We start from the raw sequence: 24,623 nt of genomic DNA on the forward strand, positions 1-24,623 counted from the left end.
AATAACCTTTTGTTTTCCTTTTTATCATCAGATTCCTTCTGGTTTGACATACAGCCGATACAGTTTCTTTGTCAATGGTTCCGGCGGTCTTACATTCCACAATGAATCAAGCATCCAGTTCCAAAAGAAGGCAATGACTATCTATGTGCAAATGGACAAAGGCATTTATAAACCTGGACAAACTGGTAAGCACTCTACAATATTATTGTTTTCTAATAAACCTGTCATATTATATGCGTTTTAGCTTGATGTATATTGCTCAAAGGGATTTCTTAGTATCATGCAAATATTATGAAATTTGGTTTTTCATTGTTGTTGTAATAAGACACCCCTTAGCATAAGCCCACCTCTGGAGGCTGATTTTTGGAGTTTGAATTAAAAAAATATAATGAAAAAAAGTGCATCTCTGGTATATCTAGCCTTTATAAATGCATAAGTATAAGGCCAGAGTTTTGTAACTAGGATTTTAAGGCATATCTTAACTATTTAAATAGAGAACTTATCATTCTTCTTCTTTTTTTCTCCAGTTCACATGAGAATATTTGCATTGCTGCCAAGCCTGAGAACATATCTTGATAAGGTTGGATAAAAGTGAATCATAATTTTCCTTAATTTTGTCAGATTTTTTGTAATAACATCTTTTTCTTTTTTTCAGATGACAGTTGATATCCTGGTGAGCATAAAATAATGTGAAAACATGCAATAACAACAGTGTTTTGGACTTTGGGGTGTGGGCATAGATCATTAGGGAAAAAAATAATGGTTAATACACTACTTTGTTAATGCAAATTAAAGGTGCTGACACACGATGCAACATTGCATGCAACGTTGCACGCAGCAGGACTGTTACACAATCGTTGCACCGTGTGTCTACCCCAAACGAGATGTACGCAACGTTGCATGCAACAAACCTGAAGTTGAGTCACGCTCTACTATTGCAACATTGCACACAACAAATTTCATCATGTGAACATGGTTACAACATTACCTGCAATATTTTGAAATTTTCAGGCAATCAGCTTGCACCAAATTTATAACTGCTGACCAAATATCTTAACATAGCAGGCTGACACAAGCGATGTTGCATGATTTTGCTTGCAATGTTGAGTGCAACAAGTTTGGGGTAGACACCCGCTGCATCAGTCCTGTTGCGTGCAATGTTGCACCGTGTGTCAGCACCTTAATGTTATCTTGTTGCTGTTTACTCAGGGGAAAAATGGTGTGGCACATTTTTTTTCATTAGTTCAAAACATTTCTGAAGGGGTCCTGATATTTTGCCCTCTGAGTAAACTGGAACAAGAGAAAATTTGCTTTAGATAAGAAGCATATTAGGGATGAAAAGTGGCATAACGGTAGTGAACTTGCCTCTCATCTCTTGGGTTTCAGGTCAGATTCTCTGGTTTTCCTCCCTCTGTAAAACCTAACACTCTAAAGTTAAGCCTACCTGACTTTGATCAGCTTTATAATGTTTCAGGGTATTGATAAAATTCAATGTTTTTTAAGGGTGTTAATTTTCGTAATCAGTGTCAAATATTTGTGTTATTTTAAAGGATCCCAATGACAATAAGATGGCTCACTGGGAAAACATTCAAGGACCATATGGTAGGTGTTATATATATATGGATGATGGGTGCAGTTATAAAGCCCTGGAAATATTGCATAACACCAGAGAAGTAGTGGGAGAGGCATCGTATGTAGCAGAGTGTGGAGACATGCTTTGTGCTATGATAACCAATCTAGTGGTGAATTTTGTTTCAGCCAATTCACAGTGCTTTTAGATGTTTTGCAACTTTTGCATATTTTTCTGTTTTCTTTTGACTAAAATATAATATACGTGCCTACAAAAAGCAGAAATATGGAAGGAAGAATAAAAATAATTTCACTTTTCCGTCACATTTCTGGCTTCGCTCTTTCAAACTTGAAAAATGCTTAGGACTAGTCATTTTGTCCACTCATGCTTTGTGCGCGGTGTGGAAAGCATTAGCTCCAAACCAATTAGAAAGTGAGATTTATGACAGCTATTTGTATAGGAAATCGCACGATCTCGAGTACAATTTGGAAATTAATAGACACGAGTAATGTTTTGAAAGTTCTTGTAATTGTACGAGCCTTTAGGCGAGTGCAATTAAAGAACTTTCAAAACATTACGAGTGTCTATTAATTCCAAATTGTACGAGAAGATCGTGCGATTTTTTATTTATAGTTCACTCAACAAAATTTCAGTAAAAAATGCGAAGCGACGCCGTTCATCTTTGTCTATTTGGCGGCCGATTTTCAGTCCATCGCGTAACTGGAATGCATAAAAAAGATTAGTTCTTATGGCTTTAAAATTTTATTTATATGTTTTTTAAGTACAAAATGATAGAAAATAATTGTTTTGCCATGTTTTGGCCGTGTTGCCATAGCGACTTAATTCGGTACTCCTACGGAGTACAATTAACGCTATAATTGTACTCCTCTCGACCAATCAGAGTCGAGTAATTTTGTTGAGTGTACTATAAAAAAATAAATACTATTTTCTTGAGCAATAATAAAACGCTTCTATATCTTGTTCTTCTTATTTCAGGAGTCATAAAAAAAGATTTTCCCATTTCATCTCAACCTGTTATGGGAACATGGAAGGTGTCTGTTAAAGCTAGAGTAAGACATCAAAATATTGCTTTCCAACTATATGTCTATGAAAATATTTAACAAACACTCACTAGCCACCAATCACAACACTGATTACAGACCATGGTGAGAGAGAGGCTGGCGAGTTGGTTGCTGCCCCCCTCCCATCTTGCTAATATCATAGAGTTATTTATTGGCCACTGTCATATTCCCCATTATGCATTGTGATTTTAGAGTGTAAACAAAAAATCGCACAAATTATTGGAAGAATGATGTCATTTACTACGAGCAATTATTTTATACAGTATAAGATATGAGCACTTCTTTATCTGAATACATCTGAGACTGTTTTTTGTAACGCCAAACCTCTTGATGTTCTGAATGTAGGAAATTGACTCAGAACAAACTGATGTTTAATATTTTAAAGATAAGAGAAGTTATAGTATTTATTCGATTGACGGACATTTCGTTTTATGACAGTGTTTTGAACGGTAACCCCCCAAAAACTAAAGCATTGTGGGGTAATGAAAATGGGGAATTGATGCGATATGGTAGCCTTTACATTACTTAATTGCTTGACCAAGTAACAACCAGTGATTTGCTTTTTTCACTTATCTCCAGGATGAAACCTTTGACAAAACATTTGAGGTCAAAGAATATGGTATGTTCTATTACCTTTGTACTTCTGTATCACCAATTCCCGGGGGAAGACTCCGGGGAAAAAGTACTGGGGATGCTCGTCATATCTCTTAGGGATAAAAATTCGCGATCTGCTATCTTTTAGGGTGTTGAATGCAAATTTTTGAAAATCAGCATTTTCTGGTATCTCTTAGGGTGTCGGAAAAGGAGAGAAGCGTGCATCGATATGGCTTATCCTAGGCGCTTTTTATATAAAATTTAATATTATTTGTTGTGGTATCTCTTAGGGGTTAAAAATCAAGACTTCCGGTATCTTTTAGGGGTCTTTTTGAAAATGTCCGACAAGCATCCCCTGTACTTTTTTCCGGACTCCCCCCAGCGGGCACCAATTGTTCTACAGCAATTGACGGTCCTACTACATGGGAAAAATTCAAACTTGCTATTCAGCTGATGAAAATCCTGCACACAGGAAAAGTGAAAGTGGAACACAGCAGTTGGGGGAGGGGGAGGAAGGGACACAGATTGCCAGTTGATTGCTAAACTATTTTAATTTTCAAAAGCATTCAATTTCTTGATAAAATACAATTCCTTTTTAGTTCTTCCGAAGTTTGAAACATCAGTGGTGCTCCCTCCGTACATTCAGAAGAAAGATACAAAAATCCAAGGATCAGTGACGTCAAAGTACGTATAAAGAGGAATATGTCTGAACTGTTCTGCCATCACTAGTGATGATAAACAACTGAATGTAATGGGAATTAGGGGGGGTAACTATCAAGATGCATTGCGGTCTAGCTTGGGTAAGAACCACACCATATAGTTGAACATGATGAAAAAAAAATGTGCTATGGACTATGTTTGCTATCAAGATGCATTGTGGTCTAGCTTGGGTAAAAACAACAATGCATGGTGAACAAGAGAAGTTGGTTCCCAAACTAGATCACTAATGCACCATGATCGCTATCTCAGAAAAAGTCTATAGTCATGGCACGTGATAAGCATGTGAACTCATTGTTACGTTTGGTTGTTTTTTCAGGTACACATATGGTAAAGGTGTCAAAGGCACAGCTGTCATAGAAGCATATTTCAACACGTATGGTTCCAAAGGGAAACCGTTAAAGAAGGCAATTGAGGTGTGTACAAATCATACGATATTCAGGTTCTGATATGATAATCAGGATACCATATGGTAAATTCAATATTCGGTAAATTGCAAATCTGTGCCCTGACATTGATCAGCCACATTTCATGTTTCAAATTATCAATAACATATGAAGGTTTGTAATAGAACACAATTCATTTGACTTAAACATACGGCAGCAGAGGCCTTTTTTGAGTTTTGATAAGAAGGATGCATTGTGGTCCAGCTTGGGCACGAACAACACCATAAAGCCGTGATGAACAAAAGATATTTAACTCAAGATAGACCACAATGCCTTATGTTCGCTCTCTCAGTAAAGGTCTACAGACGTGCTGTCCTTTAATGATGGTGCAATATCCGAGCAATTTGATTGGATAAACAGTTAAATCGCGGGCTCTGATTGGTTCGATGGATTTTCAATACCGTGACCGTGCCGTGCGGCGTGAGTTGTCACAGCCACTTACACAATACACAATTAAATGACCTCTTGTTTATTCTCTTGATTTTGACAAATTTCGATAAATCCTAGGTTGATGGAACAGCATCGTTTCATTTTGACATAAAGGAGATCATTAAACTGTTCTTTGCCACTTTTGGCAAGTCACGTTGGATAACCGAAAAGTCCTTGTATGAATCCTGGTACACGCTCATCGTCAATGCAACTGTTACTGAAGACTTGACTAAGAAGGAAGCCAGTGGGGATCAAAGTCTTCGATTCTACTACTCGGATGTCAAGCTTGAGTTCCCTACATTCAATCCAAGTAATTTCAAGGCGGGACTAGAGTTTGATACGGTGGTAAGTGTAGTTTATTCAAACCGGAGTTCGTGGGCATTGTTTGTGCGCATCGGTTCTGCGTATATGACGTGATGGTGTGACCTTTTCAAGGTCAAGTTACATCATGCTCGTTGTGAAGATGGTTTTGATCGGGTTTATCTCGAAAACGTTAAAAGAATTAGATAAGCTGTCAAGCTACCAAATTTGAAGAAATGAATATGGAAGTTAATGATTTGCAATAGGCCATTTGCGTTAAAGCGTCACTTACTACCTCTACCAGAATCCCTTGAACACTTTCTTTCGTTCAGTTAATCACAGGTAGCCCAAGCTTGGTTTCTGTGGTGTCATGTTATAAGAAAATGTATGGGGATTCATCAAAAAATTTCAATAAAATCATTGAAACGTGAAATAAAGCCTCGAAATTCTACCCGATCATTGAGAAATAGCACTTCTTTCACTCTGTGTGGTTATTTTTTTAATTTAGCCCGTCTTAGGGATTTTTTTCCCCACCAGTAAGAAATAATATTTGGGCTACCTGTGAGTTAATTAGCACAATTTGTCTTACGCTCCTCGGGCTTTGGAGTGTTTTCGTGTAGCCAGTATTTTTGTATGCTTATTTCCCAAAGAAGAACGTTTCTACTGTTTTACCCTTCATTGTGGCTGCTATGAAACCATTCTATTGATGGGTTGCAAGCATTCCCAAGAGAATGAAAAGACAAAGAAATGGCGGCTACGTTGGTGGCATAAACAAAGGTGCTGATGAGAAATTTGTTGTTAAATACCACCAACATGGCTGATATGAAATGACGTAGCGTGTAAACGAAAAATGGCCCACTACTAATGAGCTACCCCTCTAGCTACTACTGTTTATATAGCCACGCGCTGATCAAGGCAACAGTCAAGACAAAGAAATCAGGCAGTACACTGCCATCAATGAAATAAATTATTCGTTGCACTCTGACCGATGGTATGCATTGCGTGTTGTCTCGATCAGCGCGTAGCTACGAAAACAGTGGTAATTTGTATACATTTTCTTGTATCATTCGCAGCTACGAGTGACCCAACCAGATGGTCAGCCAATCCACCCAGACCGACTGAAAACACTCAAGATTACAATCAAGACGCAGTACAGTTGGAATGGAAACAAATCCACCGATGCTTACACTCCATCATCCAAAGGTGTCATACTCGTCAGAACAAGCGTTCCCAGTTGGGCTCAAGTCGTTCGCTTAACGGTAATGTAAAATAACTGGGCGAATACAAGTGGAATCTGTTTGGGACAAGGTTAAAACAGTGGTTCAAAATAAAGACCCATTTTGATTGATTTGGGTGGTAGGTACCAGTAAATACCTCCACCCCTCCCCTAAGAGAACGGTTGAATTGCTCAATACTGGATTATCCGTAGTGCAGACAACTTCTACAGCTATTTCAAAAAGGTTGAATACTGACAAGAGAGCATAAATAAGAGAGGGAAACTTCTTATTGTGGTACGCGCCATGTAAATTCCCGGTTAGCTATTTTTAGTAACCGGATGCAGTTTAAATTTTGCCTTACCCTACTCCCGTGCGTCATTATCATTGTTTTGATCACTAAGAACGAAATTTCAGTATTCAGTATTCAACCTTTTTTGAAATAGCTGTATACAAAAATACGTTGTTTAGCATAAATGCGATTTGAATTTCAGTTTTGAAGAAATTTGACAACTCCAGGATTTTACTTCCAGAGATGCATGATAAATAACATAAACCCTTCGCCTGTGAATCAGGTCCTGTACCTTGTCCCTTACCAGGATCACTTGAAGGGGACTCCACTCCATTTTCTAACCTAACGTTTGTCAAAGTCCCATCCCAAGTGATTGTTTTTCATGCCAATAATTCAATTTCCCATCCCGACTGACCTAAATCCTAGCTTATCAAATCCCATTTTTTTAGCGCAAAAATAGAAGCAAATCTCAGTTTCCATTTTATCTCTTCAGATCCCTCATTACCTAAAAGAAACTCTTGCTGGCTGTTCCCATTTCCATTTCCCATTCCCACTGACCTAAATCACAGCGTACCAAATTCTATATTTTGAACCCAGCAGTCATTTTCGCACTGTCCACGTCACACTTGAAACTCTGGGTAGCATGGGTGGCGTACGCTGCGTTCTTCTTTCACCGCTGTGAGTCCAATGGTCGGGTCGCTGGTTCGAGCCCTGCGGTCGCCAAATGTGAATTCAGTTTGTTTGATGTGTTGTTCTCTCCTATGCTACAAGGGTTGTCTCCGGGTTTTCCGGTGGTCTCCCTCCGTAAAAATCAACATGTGAGTTGAGCGTTGTGTGCACAGAACATTTAATGTAGTGGTAGTGCGTGTGAGCGAAAAGAGTCCCCAGTCAATGCAAAAGCGCTAGAATGACTAGACGCTTAAATAACGAGATTTATTTATTTTAACTCTATCAATTTATTTTTTAAACACATTACTTACCTATGCCCACAGGCTGAGTATCTCGTTGATGCAGAACACACAGAAACCAAAATGTTTACGGCGCGAAAATTTAATTCGCCCAGTAACTCGTTTCTTCAGCTGTCTACAAGTAATCCTTCAGTAAAGGTAAGCCGTGAGGGTTTGAACACTCGAGTAAAACTCTTACTCACCCCTATCTTCTTTAGGAAAGAATTCCCCGTGTAGGGGAGGAGTGTGGAGATACAGTGTAAAGCCAGTACAGTTTTAGACTTGCTCCAATAGAGACCGCTTTCGCAAGGTTGCGTGCGCATCCGATCTTGACGGGCCACCAAAACTGAAAAACGCAAATTCAGTAAAATTGAGAAGCCAGTCTTATATTTAAAGAGGAGAATAATCGATTTTATGAATTATTATCGAAAAATCTCATAGAAATGTATGATAATTCTCATTATAAATCTCCTGTTCTGGTATCTTGGCCCGTCAAGTTACTTAAATATGGATGAGTGCACAACCTTGAGTAAAAGGTCTATTCTCGCTCGATATTTTTTCCCGTTGGAAAATCAAATTCCTGAACCTACACTTCCGTTTACGGCAGCTTTCCGAGATTTTGACGAGGAAAATTTCTTGCTTAGCTGAAACTGCACCAATTTAAAACGGGTTCTGATTTATTTGTGATCTCTGTCATTTAGCCTCTTTTTGCATTGAATACATCATTTATTGCTCTCCTTTGTTTCAGTCAGGTGATACGATCAACTGTGACGTCATAAGTACCTTTCCTGTTACGTCATATATATACATTGTGAGTATCTTTCATAAAGGATATAATTATTAGATAATTATAGGATGTATGTACCCATATGTCCTCCATGCATTATCCCTGTACACTGTATCCTCTTCTCTATGTATTGACCCCTCTCTTCTGTAGTGTATACCCTTTTCCCTGTACACACTGTTCTCCATGTATTGTCCATGTACTCTGTATCCTCTTCTCCATGTATTGTCCCCTCTCTTCTGTAGTGTATACCCTTTTCCCTGTACACACTGTTCTCCATGTATTGTGCATGTACTCTGTATCCTCTTCTCCATGTATTGACCCCTCTCTTCTGTAGTGTGTAACCTTTTCCCTGTACACACTGTTCTCCATGTATTGTCCATGTACACTGTATCCTCTTCTCCATATATTGTGCATGTACACTGTATCCTCTTCTCCATGTATTGACCCTTCTCTTCTGTAATGTGTACCGTTTTCCCTGTACACGGTGTTCCCCATGTATTGTCCATGTACACTGTATCCTCTTCTCCATGTATTGTCCCCTCTCTTCTGTAGTGTGTACCCTTTTCCCTGTACACACTGTTCTCCATGTATTGTGCATGTACACTGTATCCTCTTCTCCATATATTGTCCATGTACACTGTATCCTCTTCTCCATGTATTGACCCTTCTCTTCTGTAATGTGTAACCTTTTCCCTGTACACGGTGTTCCCCATGTATTGTCCATGTACACTGTATCCTCTTCTCCATGTATTGTCCCCTCTCTTCTGTAGTGTGTACCCTTTTCCCTGTACACACTGTTCTCCGTGTATTGTCCATGTACACTGTATCCTCTTCTCCATGTATTGACCCTTCTCTTCTGTAATGTGTACCCTTTTCCCTGTACACGATGTTCCCCATGTATTGTCCATGTACACTGTATCCTCTTCTCCATGTATTGTCCCCTCTCTTCTGTAGTGTGTACCCTTTTCCCTGTACACACTGCTCTCCATGTATTGTCCATGTACACCTTATCCTCTTCTCCATGTATTGTCCCCTCTCTTATGTAGTGTATACCCTTTTCCCTGTACACACTGTTCTCCATGTATTGTCATTTGGCCCCTATTCCTTCTTCTCTGTTTTGTGCATCCAGTACCTTGTATCCTGACTTCTGCTTACCTGCTCTCTGTACTATGTGCCCTATATATTGTGTACTTTTTCCGGTTGGCTCAGTTGGTTGAGCATCGGACTTTCGTGCGGGAGGTCGTGGTTCAAGTCCCGGCCGGACCAACACTCAGGGTCTTAAAATTCTGGAGAAAGTACTGCCTTTGTAATTACATCTGCAAATGGTTAGACTTTCAAGTGGCTCGGATGACCACTTTAAATGGCGGTCCCATCTCTCCACGCTCATCATTACTAACCAAAATCGGAGGGACGTAAAAGAACCACTGAGGACGCAAAGAAACCCTGGCAGTGACCACCCTTAGTGCCTACACCTCATACTAACCATCTCTCATTCATAAATCATTGTAAAGCGCCTTTGAACATATTCATATGGAAAAGAGCGCTATATAAATATCATAATAATATTAATAATAAATAAATAAAAAATAATAGTGCCGTCTTTTTTTGTCCCCCCATATTTTGGCAACGGAAAGTGAATTCATATCAAACGTTTATTGTTTTGAAATCCTACAGGTCATGGCTCGAGGCAAGATCAAGCAAATTGGCAGCGGCAACGTCAACAGCGCGGCTAAACGGTTTTCTTTTAGTTTGACGTCTTCATCTGTCATGGCGCCGTCATGTCGTCTCCTGGTCTACTGTATACGACAGGATGGAGAAGTAATCGTGGATGGTCTGACTGTTACTGTTGAAGACCCATTCGATAACAAGGTATAACTACATATCATTAGATCAGCCCAGAGGTTGTTTCAGCATTCCATCTGTGAGTTAGCCATGCCCTGACTTAGATCAACCCAGAGGTTGTTTCAGGGTTCAATCTGTGAGTTAGCCATGCCCTGACTTAGATCAGCCCAGAGGTTGTTTCAGGGTTCAATCTGTGAGTTAGCCGTGCCCTGACTTAGATCAGCTCAGAGGTTGTTTCAGGATTCGATCTGTGAGTTAGCCATGCCCTGACTTACATCAGCCCAGAGTTATCTTAGGGTTCGATTTGCCGGTGAGTTAGCCGTGCTCTAATTGATCGGGAACTGTGCTTTGAACGAAGCGCGTAAAAATCTTATTTATTACAAACAACACTTTTCTTTATAATAAGAATGTGGCAACGAACGCGTTTGTGAAACTCAACTTTGGTAACCCCTTTCCCTTTCCCTTTTTTTTTTTTTTTTTTTTTTTTTTTTACTTCAAGCTATTTGGTAGAAAGATATTTATTATTTACCCGAGTAATATCTTTTTGTCTTTAAGGTCACTCTGAAGTTCAGCCGCAATTCTTCGCGCCCTGGTGATCAAGTCAACCTTGTTGCCACGGCAACGGCTGGTTCTCAAGTGTCTTTTCTCGCTGTAGACAAGAGTGTCCTTCTAATGAAAAAAGACAATGATATCGACCACGCTCAGGTAAGGAAAAAGGAGTTTGAAAATTGCCCTATTTCACTATGACGTCACATCAAAACAATCTATTGTTTAAACGCAAAGGATCATGGTCGTCGGAGGGGGTCAAATCGACGCAAATTCACCGAAAATTGTTCTAAGGCCAGTATCAATCCACGAAGAGAAGTAGAATAGCCAGCAAACGCTCAGAATATTTTTTAGTACATATTAACACATATTTTATCTGAAAACCAGGCCATTTTAGGTCAATAAACGAAATATGACAAGCTACGGTTTCAGAACTTTATTCTCTTCTTACGTACATGAAGCTAGAAGCTAGTTGCTAGTTGCGAGTTGGATATGCGAGTTGTTCGAAATCTGAAAAAAGCGAAGCAAAAATAAAGGCGTTACTCATATCTAGAAAAATATATTCAAAGTTGAAGCGATCTGACTTACCCGGTAGCTTGCTCTGAAACTCGACGAACTGAATTTGAATTAGCGTCACTTACTTATATACTAATGCAACTTAATCCGAGGCAAGCTACTCGTGCGTGCGTGCAAAAAGGAATCTATTACTGAATTCTATCATGCTTTTCGCGCATGACGAAACACTGTTTCGCTAGGAGCAAATTTTGTTGAATTTTCTATTGGATTTGGTGATTCTATCCCCCACATAAACAAGCAGTGACGTCATAGTGAAATAGTTTTTACTTTAACGGTTTGACATCTGGCCGTCTCAGCTAAATGGCCGTCTGTACCTCTTGGGATATTCAGGCTACAAGTAATAATCAATTGTTCTCTAACTGGTCCATTACCTGGTCCATTTTCTGGTAGGTGCTGCAAGATCTGGAGTCGTATGGTGGTGGTAGTGGCTGGTATCCATGGTGGGAATGGGGATGGTTCTCTGGAGCAAGACGCAGTAGACGAATGATCATGCCTTTCCCTGCTCCTGGAGGCGACGCCATGTCTGTATTCGAGGTAAGTAGACTATATTCAATATTATACATCTTTTTTCAACTTTAGTTCTTAAATGTACCACCACTCGCTCCTCTGCATGTTATATTGTAACCCTTGAAACAATATGATGTTCGGGAAACCACTTCAGTGTTGCTGCATATCTCACTATTTCTCAACATGTCGTATCGGCGAATAACAGAGAAGCCACTTCAGTGTTACCATGTTGTAACTATTAACAGGGAAGCCACTTCATTGTTGCATGTCGTAGATAATAACAGGAGAGCCTAATCTCTTCACTTACTTGCTGTTTTTCACACAGAATTCAGGTCTCCTCATCTTCTCTGACTGCCTTGTGTACAAAATGCAGCAATACTACGTCGATGGTAATTATGTCTTATTGTTTTCCTTCCTTTTTCCATTTTAGACTTTGTGTCTGAGTAGCCTCCTAAGCAGTCGTTCTTACGGTCGTCACGCAACGTTGAGAGGAACATTGCGTGACAACGTGACAGCCATAAGAGCGTTTGCTAAAAGGCCTAGTCTTAGAGTATTTTCGTGATGAATCATGGGATTTCTTGGGGATAGGAAATAATATCACCCATTTTATGGAAATGCATAGTAAGTCATTTGCATCTCATCTGCATGCAACCGTAATAGCAGCTATTTGCGCATAGCGTTTGTGCCTCTGACTTCTATGGACCCTTAAGTTGTGGTATTTTCCCCTGAATCCAATTACTAAAAACATGAAAATAAAGCCCAAATTATATATTGCATTCTTCCACCTGTAATGAGTACAAGAACAAGTCGTACTGGAGCGATTTTCGTAACTGGAAACACGTTATGGCAAATTCGTAGCCGTACCGTGTTTTAACTTAACTGTAACAATGTGTTTTGATTGAATGGGAAACCTTTTGAACGTTAAATTATGTCGTGTCATATACGGTTAATTACTGTTAGTTAGCTGTTAGAGCAACAGGTCACGTGATGATTGGTTACGTAGCCATGACTATGTGCCATCGTGATTTTTCTCCCCCCCCCCCCCCCCCCCCCCCCCACTAATTTCATATTTTTGATTTAGTGGGGCAGTTTGCTTAAATACAAACGGATTTTTTTTACTGCACATGGAATCTATCGTACTCATTCAAAGTGCTCCAGAGCCTCTTTTGAAAAAAATCCACCGGAAACCCAAATTTCTAAAAACGTTTTGTTTGCATTTGCTGGTTCAAAAATTCCTTGACTTTTGGCACTGTTTCACTTTTTCTGGCCAAATACGAAATTCTCCGACCTTGCAAAATTTCTACATTTCCCCTACTTTCCCTGACAATGTTGAGTGGGAACCCTAATATTGTTCTTGCTGATAGCATCGAATTTGACGACCTCAATAAGCCTTTTTGTGGTTTAGGTTACCTATGAAAAATCGCGTTTGATCAATGAAGAGTCAGGGGATTTATTTTACCAGGAAAGCGGTAACCCTGAAAGTGAATGAGGGCGTCATAAGAAAAAAGTGCACCGTAGTACGCTTGAATATATTGTTTTTATTTATTTATTTCAAAGAAAGTGAAACTGAAACTGTTCGTATGAAAACCTCGAGTGCTTCAGGAGGAGGTGGGGTAGTAGCAGCAGTTAATCCTAAACTGGCAGCAGTGACTAAAGTTCGTTCTCTCTTTCCTGAGACATGGCTGTGGATGGATGTCAATGCAAGGTATAGGGATGGGTGGATGTCAATGCAAGGTATAGGGATGGGTGGATGTCAGAGCAAGGTATGGAGATGGGTGGATGTCAATGCAAGGTATAGGGATGGGTGGATGTCAGTGCAAGGTATGGGGATGGGTGGATGTCAATGCAAGGTATAGGGATGGGTGGATGTCAATGCAAGGTATGGGGATGGGTGGATGTCAATGCAAGGTATGAGGATGGGTGGATGTCAGTGCAAGGTATGGGGATGGGTGGATGTCAGTGCGAGGTATGGGGTGGTTGGATGTCAATGCAAGGTATGGGGATAGGTGGATGTCAATGCAAGGTATAGGGATGGGTGGATGTCAATGCAAGGTATGGGGATGGGAGGATGTCAATGCGAGGTATGGGGGCTGGTGGATGTCAATGCAAGGTATGGGGGTGGGTTGATGTGAGTGCAAAGTATGGGGGTGGATGGAATGCAAGGTATTTAGGATAGGGTCATAGAACAAGTACACCATCATCATCATCATTGCTATTACCACAATGGTCGTCATCTCATCACCATCAGCATTACCATCATCATCATTGTCATCATGACCATTAGTATATCACCATCATGATCATCAACATCATCAGCTAACATTTGGATATCTTTCTCCTTATAACAGTTCATCAGGCCAGGCTGAGATCTCCACTTCCGTTCCTGACACCATCACGTCATGGGTAGCCAGTGCTTTCGCTGTTTCTCCCACCACAGGATTTGGTATTGGAGCACTAAAACCCAATGTAAATTAAACACATATTCGTTAATTTAATTTTAAATTAGGGGACTGGCCACCAAGTAACTGGGGGGAGGGGGGGAGGGGGAGGGGGGAGGGGGAGGGGGGAGGGGGTGAACAGGGAGTGGGTCACACAATTTCGAGCTTCTTAAAAAGGGTGGGCTGTCTATAAAACGTTACATTAGAAGTGGATCATATTTCATTTTCTGCGTGGAAAATTGGGGGGGGGGGGGGGGGCATAATGTTTTCGACTTAGTTTTATAATGGGCCAGCAAAAAATAAGCTCCTTCAAATCTAGTTTTGCCCTCTACCCCCACCCCCTTTTTTATGAGCAGTCTCTTAGTAATAGCATTCTGCTCTTCCTGGCCGCGGAAACGAACGAAGTGCGCTAACACTTTCACTCGCTTATCATGGGCTTAGAGCAGATTTCTTGTGACCTTGAAATGGCACAGCACGGTAATACTATTTGGAATAGAAAAAATCATGTGAACCAATCACAGCGCTCGAGATCTTTGCCTATCCAATCAAAATGCTTGACCTCAGCACCGTCACGGTCACAGCACGTTGGTACCGTGATGTTTTCACAATCTATCAACATTTACTCTATTATTGGGGATCGCGTAGCGCAGTTTAGATAAGGGGAGGGGCAAATAAAAAATTAGAGAAAAATTCTCAGTTTCAACTCTGGTTGCAAATTATAAATATTACCTAGGAATACATTTTGCCCTCAAGGACATTTTTGGGGGGGGGGAAGGGGGCAGGCAAAGCTCCTGTAGCCCCATCCCTCCGTGGTCCCTGTAATTCAATTTTCACAATGCTTTCCAAAGACAGTTGTTTTCTCTGTTCAAAAACAAAGCATTTAGTACAAAAAGACTCAAACAATTGATTTGGTTTCTCTTGTAGTTACAAGTTTTCCAGCCATTCTTCGTGTCTCTTTCCCTACCTTATTCTGTTGTACGTGGAGAGGAAGTGGCCATAACAGCACTTGTCTTCAACTACCTAGAGGACCCTCAAGAGGTAATATTGATATTAATATTGTGCTGTCATAAAGCACGCGGGTGTTGGCAGAACACGAGAGAAGTGTTAGGAGAAGCACGACGTTTGGCGGAGTGCTTCTGGATACTTCTCGAGTGTTCTGCCAATCCCCAAGTGCTTCATGACTGCACACAGCACAGCAAGCAAGTTTTTGATTTTTTATAAAATACAAATTACAATAATAGGTAGGAATGACGCAACGGAAAGTGCACGCGCGTGCAATGTGCTCTCATAAAGCACGCGGTCAAAACCAATCAGAATGCGACATTCATAACAGTTATTTTATAATGTTATGTGTTGATAACTTACTCCTTGATGTTCAATGTTCATGGCGAAGCAGTCATACTTTTGAGCTAAATTTTCCATAACCCTCCCCCTGGAGTTGAGTCCTTCTTGACAAACTTCTTGGAGGGGGTGGGTTAGGTCCTATCTACCCTGCCCTCATAATAGGGGTTAGCTTGGGGTTGAACGGACTACCCTACCCTTTAGAACCCACAATGGAGATGCAACTCGAGTGACTCTGTTTCCGAATTTTACAATCTAGTTTTGAAATGTCGATATTGGACGAGAAAATCGCCTAGGTTTCTGCCAACTTTGAGGCCGTTACTAGCCTTAGAACTGGAATAAACCCCCATGCAATTTACTTAAAAATGTTAGGGGATATTTCTGCATTACATTATCCTATATCTTAGTTGTTTTTCTTTATATCGGCCCCTAATTTTACACTATATCATACTTAACAAGCATTTTCTGACAATGTCACCAAAATCCTAAATTTTGTAAGAAGAAAATAATTTCGTTACATCGTCACTTGGGCACACTTTAACACGTCATTTGTAACATGTTGTTTGCATTGCAGGTCACCATCACATTCAAAGCTTCCGAACACTGGTCAGCCATCAACGAACTAGGAGCCCGCGGTCAGGAAGGGGACATGAAAGAGGTGGTGACAGTACCTGCTGGACAAGGCAAAGCTATTGCCTTTCCTGTCATTCCCAAGACACTGGGTAACATCCCCATAGTGGTACAAGCACAGTCTTATGATGCTGCTGATGCGGTCAGAAGGAACTTATTGGTGGAGGTAAGAACTGGGGAACCGGTACAACAACCTATTCTAATTTGGAGGCATGATACTAATCTACTAATTAATCACTTACGATTAAAGGCTGCGCCTTAATATGGAGACCACAAAGTCTTCCACTGGTCATAAATGTAAAGCGCATTGAGACGATGTATAAGTGCGCTGTACAAGAACCTTCCATTATTATTATTTGCAGTAAACACGTTTGAATGCTAATTAGGTAAGCTAGATAGGGCGTAATTTCGTAACCTACCAGCATGACAGGATTAATAATATATACAATCACTTAAAACCAATTATTATTGTTCTTAAGATGCAGTTTAAATACTTGGAATGTTTGAAATGTCCTTAAGATGTGATTAATTTAAATGTTCTTGCAATGTTCACTGTGCAGCTTAATACCGCTTTCTGCATTCTAAGTAATACATCTTTGTATCTTGCTCCAAAGATATTCTTCATCTCAGGCTCCATCTCTTTAGACCATCCTCCAAGAGCGTCCAAAATGAGGTTCACTTGCAAGATCGTGTATCCTGGGTGTTGTTTTGTGAGCTCAAGTCTAAGTGCTCCATACTTCTTCGTCTTCTCTTTGTCTTTCTTTTCTCGGTTGTTAACCCACGGACAGCTCATTTACACCATGAGTACTTTCTTGTTATTGTGGTCGATGAAACGCGCGTCCACACGGTTAGATCGTACATACATGTGGTCAGCATATACAGGTACATCCCAGTATGCTTCAGCGTCAGTTGATTTGTAGAGTGGTTTGGGTTTGACATCAGAAAACCATGGGGGTGTACTATCAGCCAGTTTGAGATCTCTTAGCATCTCAAAGAAAAACACTTTCAAAGCAGCGTTGTGTCTATCCAGGTACTTGGACTGTGCAAGAGACGGACATCCAGCCAGTACATGTGCCAGACATTCGGAACCCTCGCCGCACATTCTGCATGTGACATTATTCTTGTCTGTTGTTCCCGTCTTGTAGGCGGAGTAGACTCTCGTTGGGGTTAGCTGTTCGTACAATTCCATAATGCCTGCAACACAATGGGTAGGAGCGCTTACCCACTTGTTAAGCCATGCAAAGCAACCTTCATGACTTAATTGATCATCCTGCCATCTTGCTTTCAGTAGACTTCCTTGCCAATGTTGATCTTCAACCTTCCCCACGAGTTTTTCATTTACAGCTTTCTTAAGGTGTTTCTTGATGTGCATTCCCTTGATCTTTATCTCCGGTTCTTCTAATGGGCTACATGACGGTTCAGGGGTATTTAGGTTCAGAGTTGTTCTCAGTTCCTGGGCAAATTTCTTTGCATCACTAATGAGAGAGGAGAATCCCTTGTCTGCAGCTCTTTCTTCAAACTGTTGAACAGCTCTCATCATAGGGTCCGGACTCTCGTAAAGTTTGACAGCAGCCTTGATCTTGATCAGCTTATACTCTTGTTCAATGGATCGCAGTCCTCGTCCTCCTTTCTCTCTAGGTAGATATAATACAGCTGTTGAGCTAAGTGGATGTCGTCCTCCATTCCCGCTGATGATCTTCCTTGTTTCTCTATCGATAATACGTAGCTCAGCAAGTGGCCAGTGCTGGGTCCACATAGGATATGTGAGCACCGGAAGTGCAAACTGGTTGGTAGCAAGGACGCGATTATAATCAGATAGTGGGCTTGTCCAGATCACAGATAGCCTACTCAAATACTCCTTTGCTGCTTCTGTAATTATTATTATTATCATTATCATTATTATTATTATTATTATTATTGGAAACCATATTTAAAGAATTTCCTTGGTATCATGCTCTCAGATCTCAGTCAGTGGTGAGAATTTTCCTGCCCCATCCCCTTATCAGATTCCTTGGATGCTGACAAATATTTTTTTACACGTAGCCTGAAGGAGTCCCCCAGGAATACTCCTACAGCGTACTGATGAACATGAATACAAGTAAGGACGCTAGTTTATATTGAACCTTTATCAAGACAGAGAGGTATTCTTTTGTTTTTTATTAAAGGAGCAGGCGTAGCTCAGAGGTCAATAGTTCGACTTCTCTCTGTTCTGTGTAAAAAGGAACACTGTTAGTAAGAGGGGGTAGAGGGCGCACCTTCAAGCGCATTAAACATGAGCCCCTGGCTCGGGAGAATTGGGCAACCACTCCCCGCGTTATCGAAGTAAAATAAATTACCTTTACCTCTTTTACCTTTTATTTTAACTCACCAGATTGGGAATTAGGGAGTGAGTGAGTGAATAATTTATTTAATCTCAGAAAAAAAGTTTCATTAATATACGAATTTTGTTTCCTGAAAGCTGAGTAAAATTAAATTAAAGGAATATATAGGCTCCTGATCCTTTTGATAATTGAAATGCTTTCTTATACAGCATCATCCTTCACCAAAACACTGGAGCTTGCTTTACCTAAAAGTGCAGTCGACGGTTCTGCCTTTGCCAAGATCTCAGTCATTGGTAAGAAATTAATTGAGTAAAATAATATAACTGTATTTTTAGGATGAGCGCTTTTCGAGCGCAAAGATGAGAGCAACGTTGCGTGGGTCCGTGGCCTGCTTGAATTCAGCAAGATTTATCTAAGTCTTAAATCTTAAAACAAAAAAAATTGATAAGAAATGATGAGTAGAAATCATACACAGCCTTATCTAACATCTTTTCTCATCAAGACTTAGATGATTAAGGCCCAGCCCAGGATCATGCGTGCGCATAAATTAATCAAATTATACAGTCAATGTCATTAACGTTGTCCACCAAAAAAAGACATTTACACATTTACACATTTAGACATTTAGACTGAAAGAAATATCACGTGTTTCCTCGAAGGTTCTGGCATAAGCCAAATGCTGAAATACCATTCTCCATCTTAAATCCTCAGGGCATTCTGGATTTTCGATTCACGAGTTGAATTTTGCATTTAAAGTTCAGGCTGACGAACACGAGGCAAAGAATACATAATGAAACACGTGATATATCTTTTAGTCTGTGTAAATGTCTAAATGTCTAAATGTGTAAATGTGTAAATGTCTCTTTTCGGTGGACAACGTTAATGACATTGACTGTAACTGGTCACTATAAACCCACGCCCTTATTTTCATGTTACTATGTGACGCATACTCAAACAGAAAACTGCTGACTCTGGGCAGATGTTCTTTTTGTAACGATTCTGAACAACAAAAACAAAAGCCAGAAAAGTGAGCTAGAAAAGACTCGGCGAAAAGAGAAGACGAAAAGCGAGCTATGCTAGCAGGGTACTCCTCGTTATTTTACCTTCACTTTCATTCTTCCCAGGTGACATTTTGGGCTCTTCCTTCAACAATCTAGACAACCTACTGCGCATGCCCTATGGCTGCGGCGAGCAAAACATGGTGAACTTTGCTCCCAACATCTTTATTTTGAAGTACTTAACTGCGGTAAACCAGGTCACTCCTGCTATTAGAGAAAAATCTGAGAGATACATGGTGCAAGGTAGGGATAAGTTGCAGAGGCATAGTCTTGAACAAATAAGTGGTCATTCTTTCCTTGATATGGGGACGGGGGGAGGAATTGAGGGAAATATCGACATTTACAGTCAAAAATAACTATTTCGTTCCTCCTTACCCCTCAACACTTGACTCTTTAGAAAAATCACGTGATCTTTTTAATTGATTACTCTTTTGTGGATGTTTTTCACACGGCAGACAAGCCAACAGCTTTTTTTAGTTGAGAAGTGAATTTAATATGCACCAGCTAATCAGTCAAAATTGGTGGCATTTTTGTTGTAAAATGCAAATCAATTCCTATTTGGAAAGGAGTTGACCACCTGTGGTTCTGTCGGTCGCATAGTTTAGTTCGCGTGTATACCTCGACGTCACCCAAACTAGTTCTCCCACTAGTTATTATTTCAGATTACGAAGTGCTTTTCGATGTTCTAATTCAGTACCCTTCTGTAATGATTGCTCTTGTCGTAGGATATCAACGAGAACAGACCTACAGACACAGAGATGGTTCTTACAGTGCATTTGGTGAGAGAGACTCGGAGGGAAGCATGTGGTAGGTGGTCATCTAATCCCGTGGAGGAGTGGGAGGAGGAGGAGGGAGGGGCGTAAACCAAGGGATTTACATACAGCACAGTTAATACTCTTCCATCATCTCAATCATCTCGGTGCCTTACATCCCAAGTGATTTGCACGGCAAAATTCAAAAAGCGGCATTAAAAAGTGAGAACATCTTAAAGCAACAATTGAAAAAAATTGAAGTTTTCCTTTTACAACTGTATTGTGTGTTTCTGAAGCTTTCAGGAAACGCATACTTGAGTATTTAAATTCAGCCATTCGTTGAAGTCCTTAGGAACGTCACGCAACTCTTTTTTTCCCCACGCAATGTGAGAAGCGTTGTGTGACGACACTAAGAACAACTGAGCTGTTCCTGAATTTTCCCTGATATTTTATATCTCAGTACCTTGAGTAAGTACTGATTGGGTCAAAATATTCAAGTAAAACCTGAGAGCGTTTACGAAAAGTTTCTTAGAACTTAGGACAGGGTCTGGAAGGGGGGTCCGAATCCCGAATCGTTCGCTTTTTTTCCCGGAAATTGTAAGCAATTGTAAGCATATTCAAAGACGTTTTAATATCTATTCTATTTATTAATGTTTTCACGTTTTCCCCGAAAATCCGAAAGCAAAATCCCACACCCCGGCAATGAATTCGGTAATTCCCGAAGCTCACATACCCTTTATCGCCTTCTCCTTTGGACCTAATTTAAAGCTGCACTACGTTTAACTAATGACTCTTTATCTTGGTTATTCAGGTTGACAGCGTTTGTAGTCAAGTCATTTGCGCAGGCGCGCAAGTACATATACGTGGATCCTAAGTCATTGGACTTGAGTCTGTCGTTCATGGTGCGCAGGCAGAACAAAGATGGCTCGTTCCCAACAGTTGGTACTGTCCATGGCAGCTACCTCAAGGTAATTTGATAAATCGCTCATAGATTTTCATTGACTGCCATCTCATTGATCGTAGATAACGTCTTAAGATTTTCAAAACTTGTGTGGAATCACGAGCGCAGCAAGTGGCTTCAATGTAAAGTTTTGAACATTTTAAACAAAGTGGTCATAAATTTCCATTGACTGTCCTCTTAATTATAGAAATTTGTATGTTATCATAAAAAAATATTATTGATCCAGGGTTACTCTCGGCTGTTTTCCTCCCAAATTGGGTAAAGCTATTTTTTTTCAATGGAAAACTGGAAATTATGTTCAGCGTAGAAACCTCAGCGTACTATGTCCAAAGATAAATCCAAACTTATTACTTGATCTTTAATTTTTATCTTTCTTTATAGGGTGGGATGAAAGGTGAATTTTCGCTGACTGCTTTTATTGTCATTGCACTAGCTGAAGCTAAAAGCGAATCTAAGGTAAGATTGATATGCGATTATCTTGTAATGGCACGGATTTGTGAACAAATTCAACTGCGATTGTTGTTTGCAAAGATCAAAACAAGATGCACTTCAGATGTCGCCGTTATGTGAAGAAATATGTCGCATTCAAATAAGCTACATTACATCCTATAGAATCTTTCAAACCATGCAACAACACTAAACTAACGTTGGCTGGCTTGATTTCTGATGTAAACAGCCATTAATAACGAGCCCCTTGCTTGGAAGAATGCGCAAACACACTAGATAAATGGTGGAGTAATAGGAGCAAAAGTGTGCAATTTGTTCCTTTACTTTTTATCTACTGTCACCCTCTATTTTTATCCTTTATTTACACCCTGTGCATACCCATGGTACTTTGCGGGCGGGGAGTGGCCTTTCTTTTATCTTATTCGGGGAAGACCATTCTATCTAGTTGTAAACTACATACTAAAAAGTGTACTTGTTTACTGATACTTAGAATGTGGATGTGGCAAAGAAAGATGCTGTGCGTTACCTTGAGAATAACTTGGACGCCATGGAGAGGGCAGACGACGTGTATGCACTGGCTATTTCAGCTTATGCACTTAGACTGGTTAACAGTGGATCCAGTGCTAGCAAGGCCTGGTCTGCTCTGTTATCCAGGGCGATAAGAAAAGGTAAGGACATTGAGGGGAGGGGAGGGAAGGGAAGGGGTTTGGTTAACAGTAGATCAAATGCTAGCAAGGCCCGGTCTGTTCTGTTATCCAGGGCGATAAGAAAAGGTAAGGATAATAAGGGGAGGGGAGGGAAGGGAAGGGGTTTGGTTAACAGTGGATCCAGTGCTAGCAAGGCCTGGTCTGCTTTGTTATCCAGGGCGATAAGAAAAGGTAAGAAAATTAAGTGGAGGGGAGGGAAGGGGTGGGGTTTGGTTAACAGTAGATCAGGTCTGCTCTGTTTTCAGGGCGATAAGAAAAGGTATGGTGGACATTGAAGGGAGCAAGGAGGGGAAGGGTGGGAAGGGTGTTGGTTAACAGTGGATCCATTTCTAGTAAGGCCTGTTTCCTCTGCTTTACAGTGCGACAAGGAAAGGTATGGGCATGTTGGGTAATAGGTTTTCAACAGATTACTTAATTAAAATTGTTGGCACACTCTAAGAGGACAGCGTGTATTTTCTATTTTGATTCGTTGTTGTCCCTGTACTGTCGCTCATGGCAATTCTTCTTTCTTAATAGATGGAACAATTCACTGGTCTAATGCTAAGCAAAATAACGACAAGTCGACAGAGTATCGACCCTACTACAGGCCCCGTTCTGCAGACGTGGAAATCACAGCATATGCACTGCTTACCCTGAGTCTGAACCAAGATATTTCTACTGGGCTTCCTGTGGTACGGTGGCTGTCGCAACAAAGAAACTCACTTGGCGGTTATTCTTCCACTCAGGTAAGAACAGCAGTGACGTCCTTTGTCTCTAGTCAAAGTAAAGAAAGGTTGTCTTCCATTAGTTTTTTAGCTCAAAATATTTTCACCCAAAATCTGCCTAAAATTGAAATTTTCGATGACCCCGGGGTGGGGAGAAATTTCGATTTCGGCAATTCATAATATGTGGACTGTTTTTCACTAAAGTAGGTTTTTAGTCCAAAAATGTTTTCACCCAAAATCAAAATGTAAATTTTCAATGAGTCTGGCATTAGTTTTTTAGCTCAAAAAGTTTTAACTTTTCCCCCTCCACCTGTTTCCCTTATCTACCTTCTTTGATATTCTCTCTCTCTATCTCTCTCATTTCCCCTCCCTATTTCTTTTCGTAACATGTGTTGGAAATCACGGTGTTTACAGTGGTACGAAATTCACGATGGTCAGGTTGAACCAATCAAAGCGCGAGAGTTTGCTGCTCATGCAGTTAGAATGCTCAAGCAATACAGCATGCCATGCATGCAGACCTTCCACTGATATAACTATCTCAAAAAACCTTTTTCTCAAATTGTGAATGATTGTAACGTGCATTTTATCAAATCTCTTTTAGGACACAGTTCTTGGCATTCAAGCCATGTCAGAGTTTGCCAGGCTTATCTACTCCTCATCTCAAAAGTTCACTGTAAGACTGACGCAGACCACTGATAAAGGGTTCAGCAAGACTATCAACGTAGATCAATCCAATGCTATGGTATTACAACAAGTACTGGTAAGTGAATAATGCGTAACTATCTTGCTCTTACTTTCCATACACTGGTCAAATACAAAGCAATTAGTCGAGGTTACGAGGTCCAAGTTCGAATAATCCTTTGAAAAATGGCTTGAAACCTCCCTTCAGTGTTTTGTGTTTGACCAATGAACCGATGTATGGAAAATGGTGAATAGTAAAAATTGAACACACAACACACGATTCTTTGGTCTTGTTAAGCATATCTGAATGATGTTACTTGTTGGTGTTGTGTAGTGTTCAAAATGCAAGTAGTGCTGCGTGACAAATGTTGCGTGACATGAGGTGATCTGTTGTGTGGTGTTCTAGAAATGCGTCACCATAGTGCTACGTGATAATGTTGCGCTACGATACTCATTTGGTACTATGGCGCAATCACTTCTACCTTTTCTTGATTTTTAGATCTCGAAGGTCGAAGGAAGTTTAAAGATCCAAGCCAATGGTCACGGTATTGGAATACTACAGGTTGGCGTGACATACCACGTGGACAAAGCGCCTGATATGAGTAATTTTGATTTCGTGATTAAGGTACGTCTTGTAATAAAGCGTTTTTCGTATGAGTGGTGTAAACGATACGACAAATTTGTGGTCGTAATTTAGTCGTTCCCTAACCGTAACTATTCGTTGTGGTTGGATG

General features: G+C 40.4%; 1 protein-coding gene and 1 pseudogene across 2 annotated transcripts in view; one reads left to right on the forward strand and one right to left on the reverse strand.

Moving 5' to 3' along the window:
• LOC116297833 (CD109 antigen) overlaps window positions 1-24,623 on the forward strand; it is a 45,082-nt gene that overhangs the window by 11,262 nt on the left and 9,197 nt on the right. For both annotated transcript variants that reach the window (XM_089033874.1, XM_089033873.1), the window contains exons 5-34: window positions 32-185; window positions 528-580; window positions 656-673; window positions 1,551-1,602; window positions 2,567-2,640; window positions 3,232-3,271; window positions 3,846-3,930; window positions 4,283-4,379; window positions 4,917-5,183; window positions 6,212-6,397; window positions 7,637-7,750; window positions 8,340-8,402; window positions 10,053-10,247; window positions 10,776-10,925; window positions 11,733-11,876; window positions 12,175-12,238; window positions 13,407-13,554; window positions 14,198-14,315; window positions 15,212-15,325; window positions 16,203-16,424; window positions 18,302-18,356; window positions 18,789-18,872; window positions 19,704-19,880; window positions 20,363-20,444; window positions 21,201-21,357; window positions 21,732-21,806; window positions 22,288-22,465; window positions 23,021-23,229; window positions 23,810-23,968; window positions 24,389-24,514. In XM_089033874.1, coding sequence (XP_088890000.1) covers window positions 32-185; window positions 528-580; window positions 656-673; window positions 1,551-1,602; window positions 2,567-2,640; window positions 3,232-3,271; window positions 3,846-3,930; window positions 4,283-4,379; window positions 4,917-5,183; window positions 6,212-6,397; window positions 7,637-7,750; window positions 8,340-8,402; window positions 10,053-10,247; window positions 10,776-10,925; window positions 11,733-11,876; window positions 12,175-12,238; window positions 13,407-13,554; window positions 14,198-14,315; window positions 15,212-15,325; window positions 16,203-16,424; window positions 18,302-18,356; window positions 18,789-18,872; window positions 19,704-19,880; window positions 20,363-20,444; window positions 21,201-21,357; window positions 21,732-21,806; window positions 22,288-22,465; window positions 23,021-23,229; window positions 23,810-23,968; window positions 24,389-24,514 — 3,660 coding nt within the window. The remainder of the gene's footprint in view (window positions 1-31; window positions 186-527; window positions 581-655; window positions 674-1,550; window positions 1,603-2,566; window positions 2,641-3,231; window positions 3,272-3,845; window positions 3,931-4,282; window positions 4,380-4,916; window positions 5,184-6,211; window positions 6,398-7,636; window positions 7,751-8,339; window positions 8,403-10,052; window positions 10,248-10,775; window positions 10,926-11,732; window positions 11,877-12,174; window positions 12,239-13,406; window positions 13,555-14,197; window positions 14,316-15,211; window positions 15,326-16,202; window positions 16,425-18,301; window positions 18,357-18,788; window positions 18,873-19,703; window positions 19,881-20,362; window positions 20,445-21,200; window positions 21,358-21,731; window positions 21,807-22,287; window positions 22,466-23,020; window positions 23,230-23,809; window positions 23,969-24,388; window positions 24,515-24,623) is intronic.
• Window positions 16,735-18,119, reverse strand: LOC148909414 (uncharacterized; annotated as a pseudogene).

Source organism: Actinia tenebrosa, unplaced genomic scaffold, assembly GCF_029948245.1.
Source record: "Actinia tenebrosa isolate PJP-AT-01 unplaced genomic scaffold, QUT_ActTen_1.0 PGA_scaffold2__45_contigs__length_23673736, whole genome shotgun sequence".
NCBI lineage: Eukaryota > Metazoa > Cnidaria > Anthozoa > Actiniaria > Actiniidae > Actinia > Actinia tenebrosa.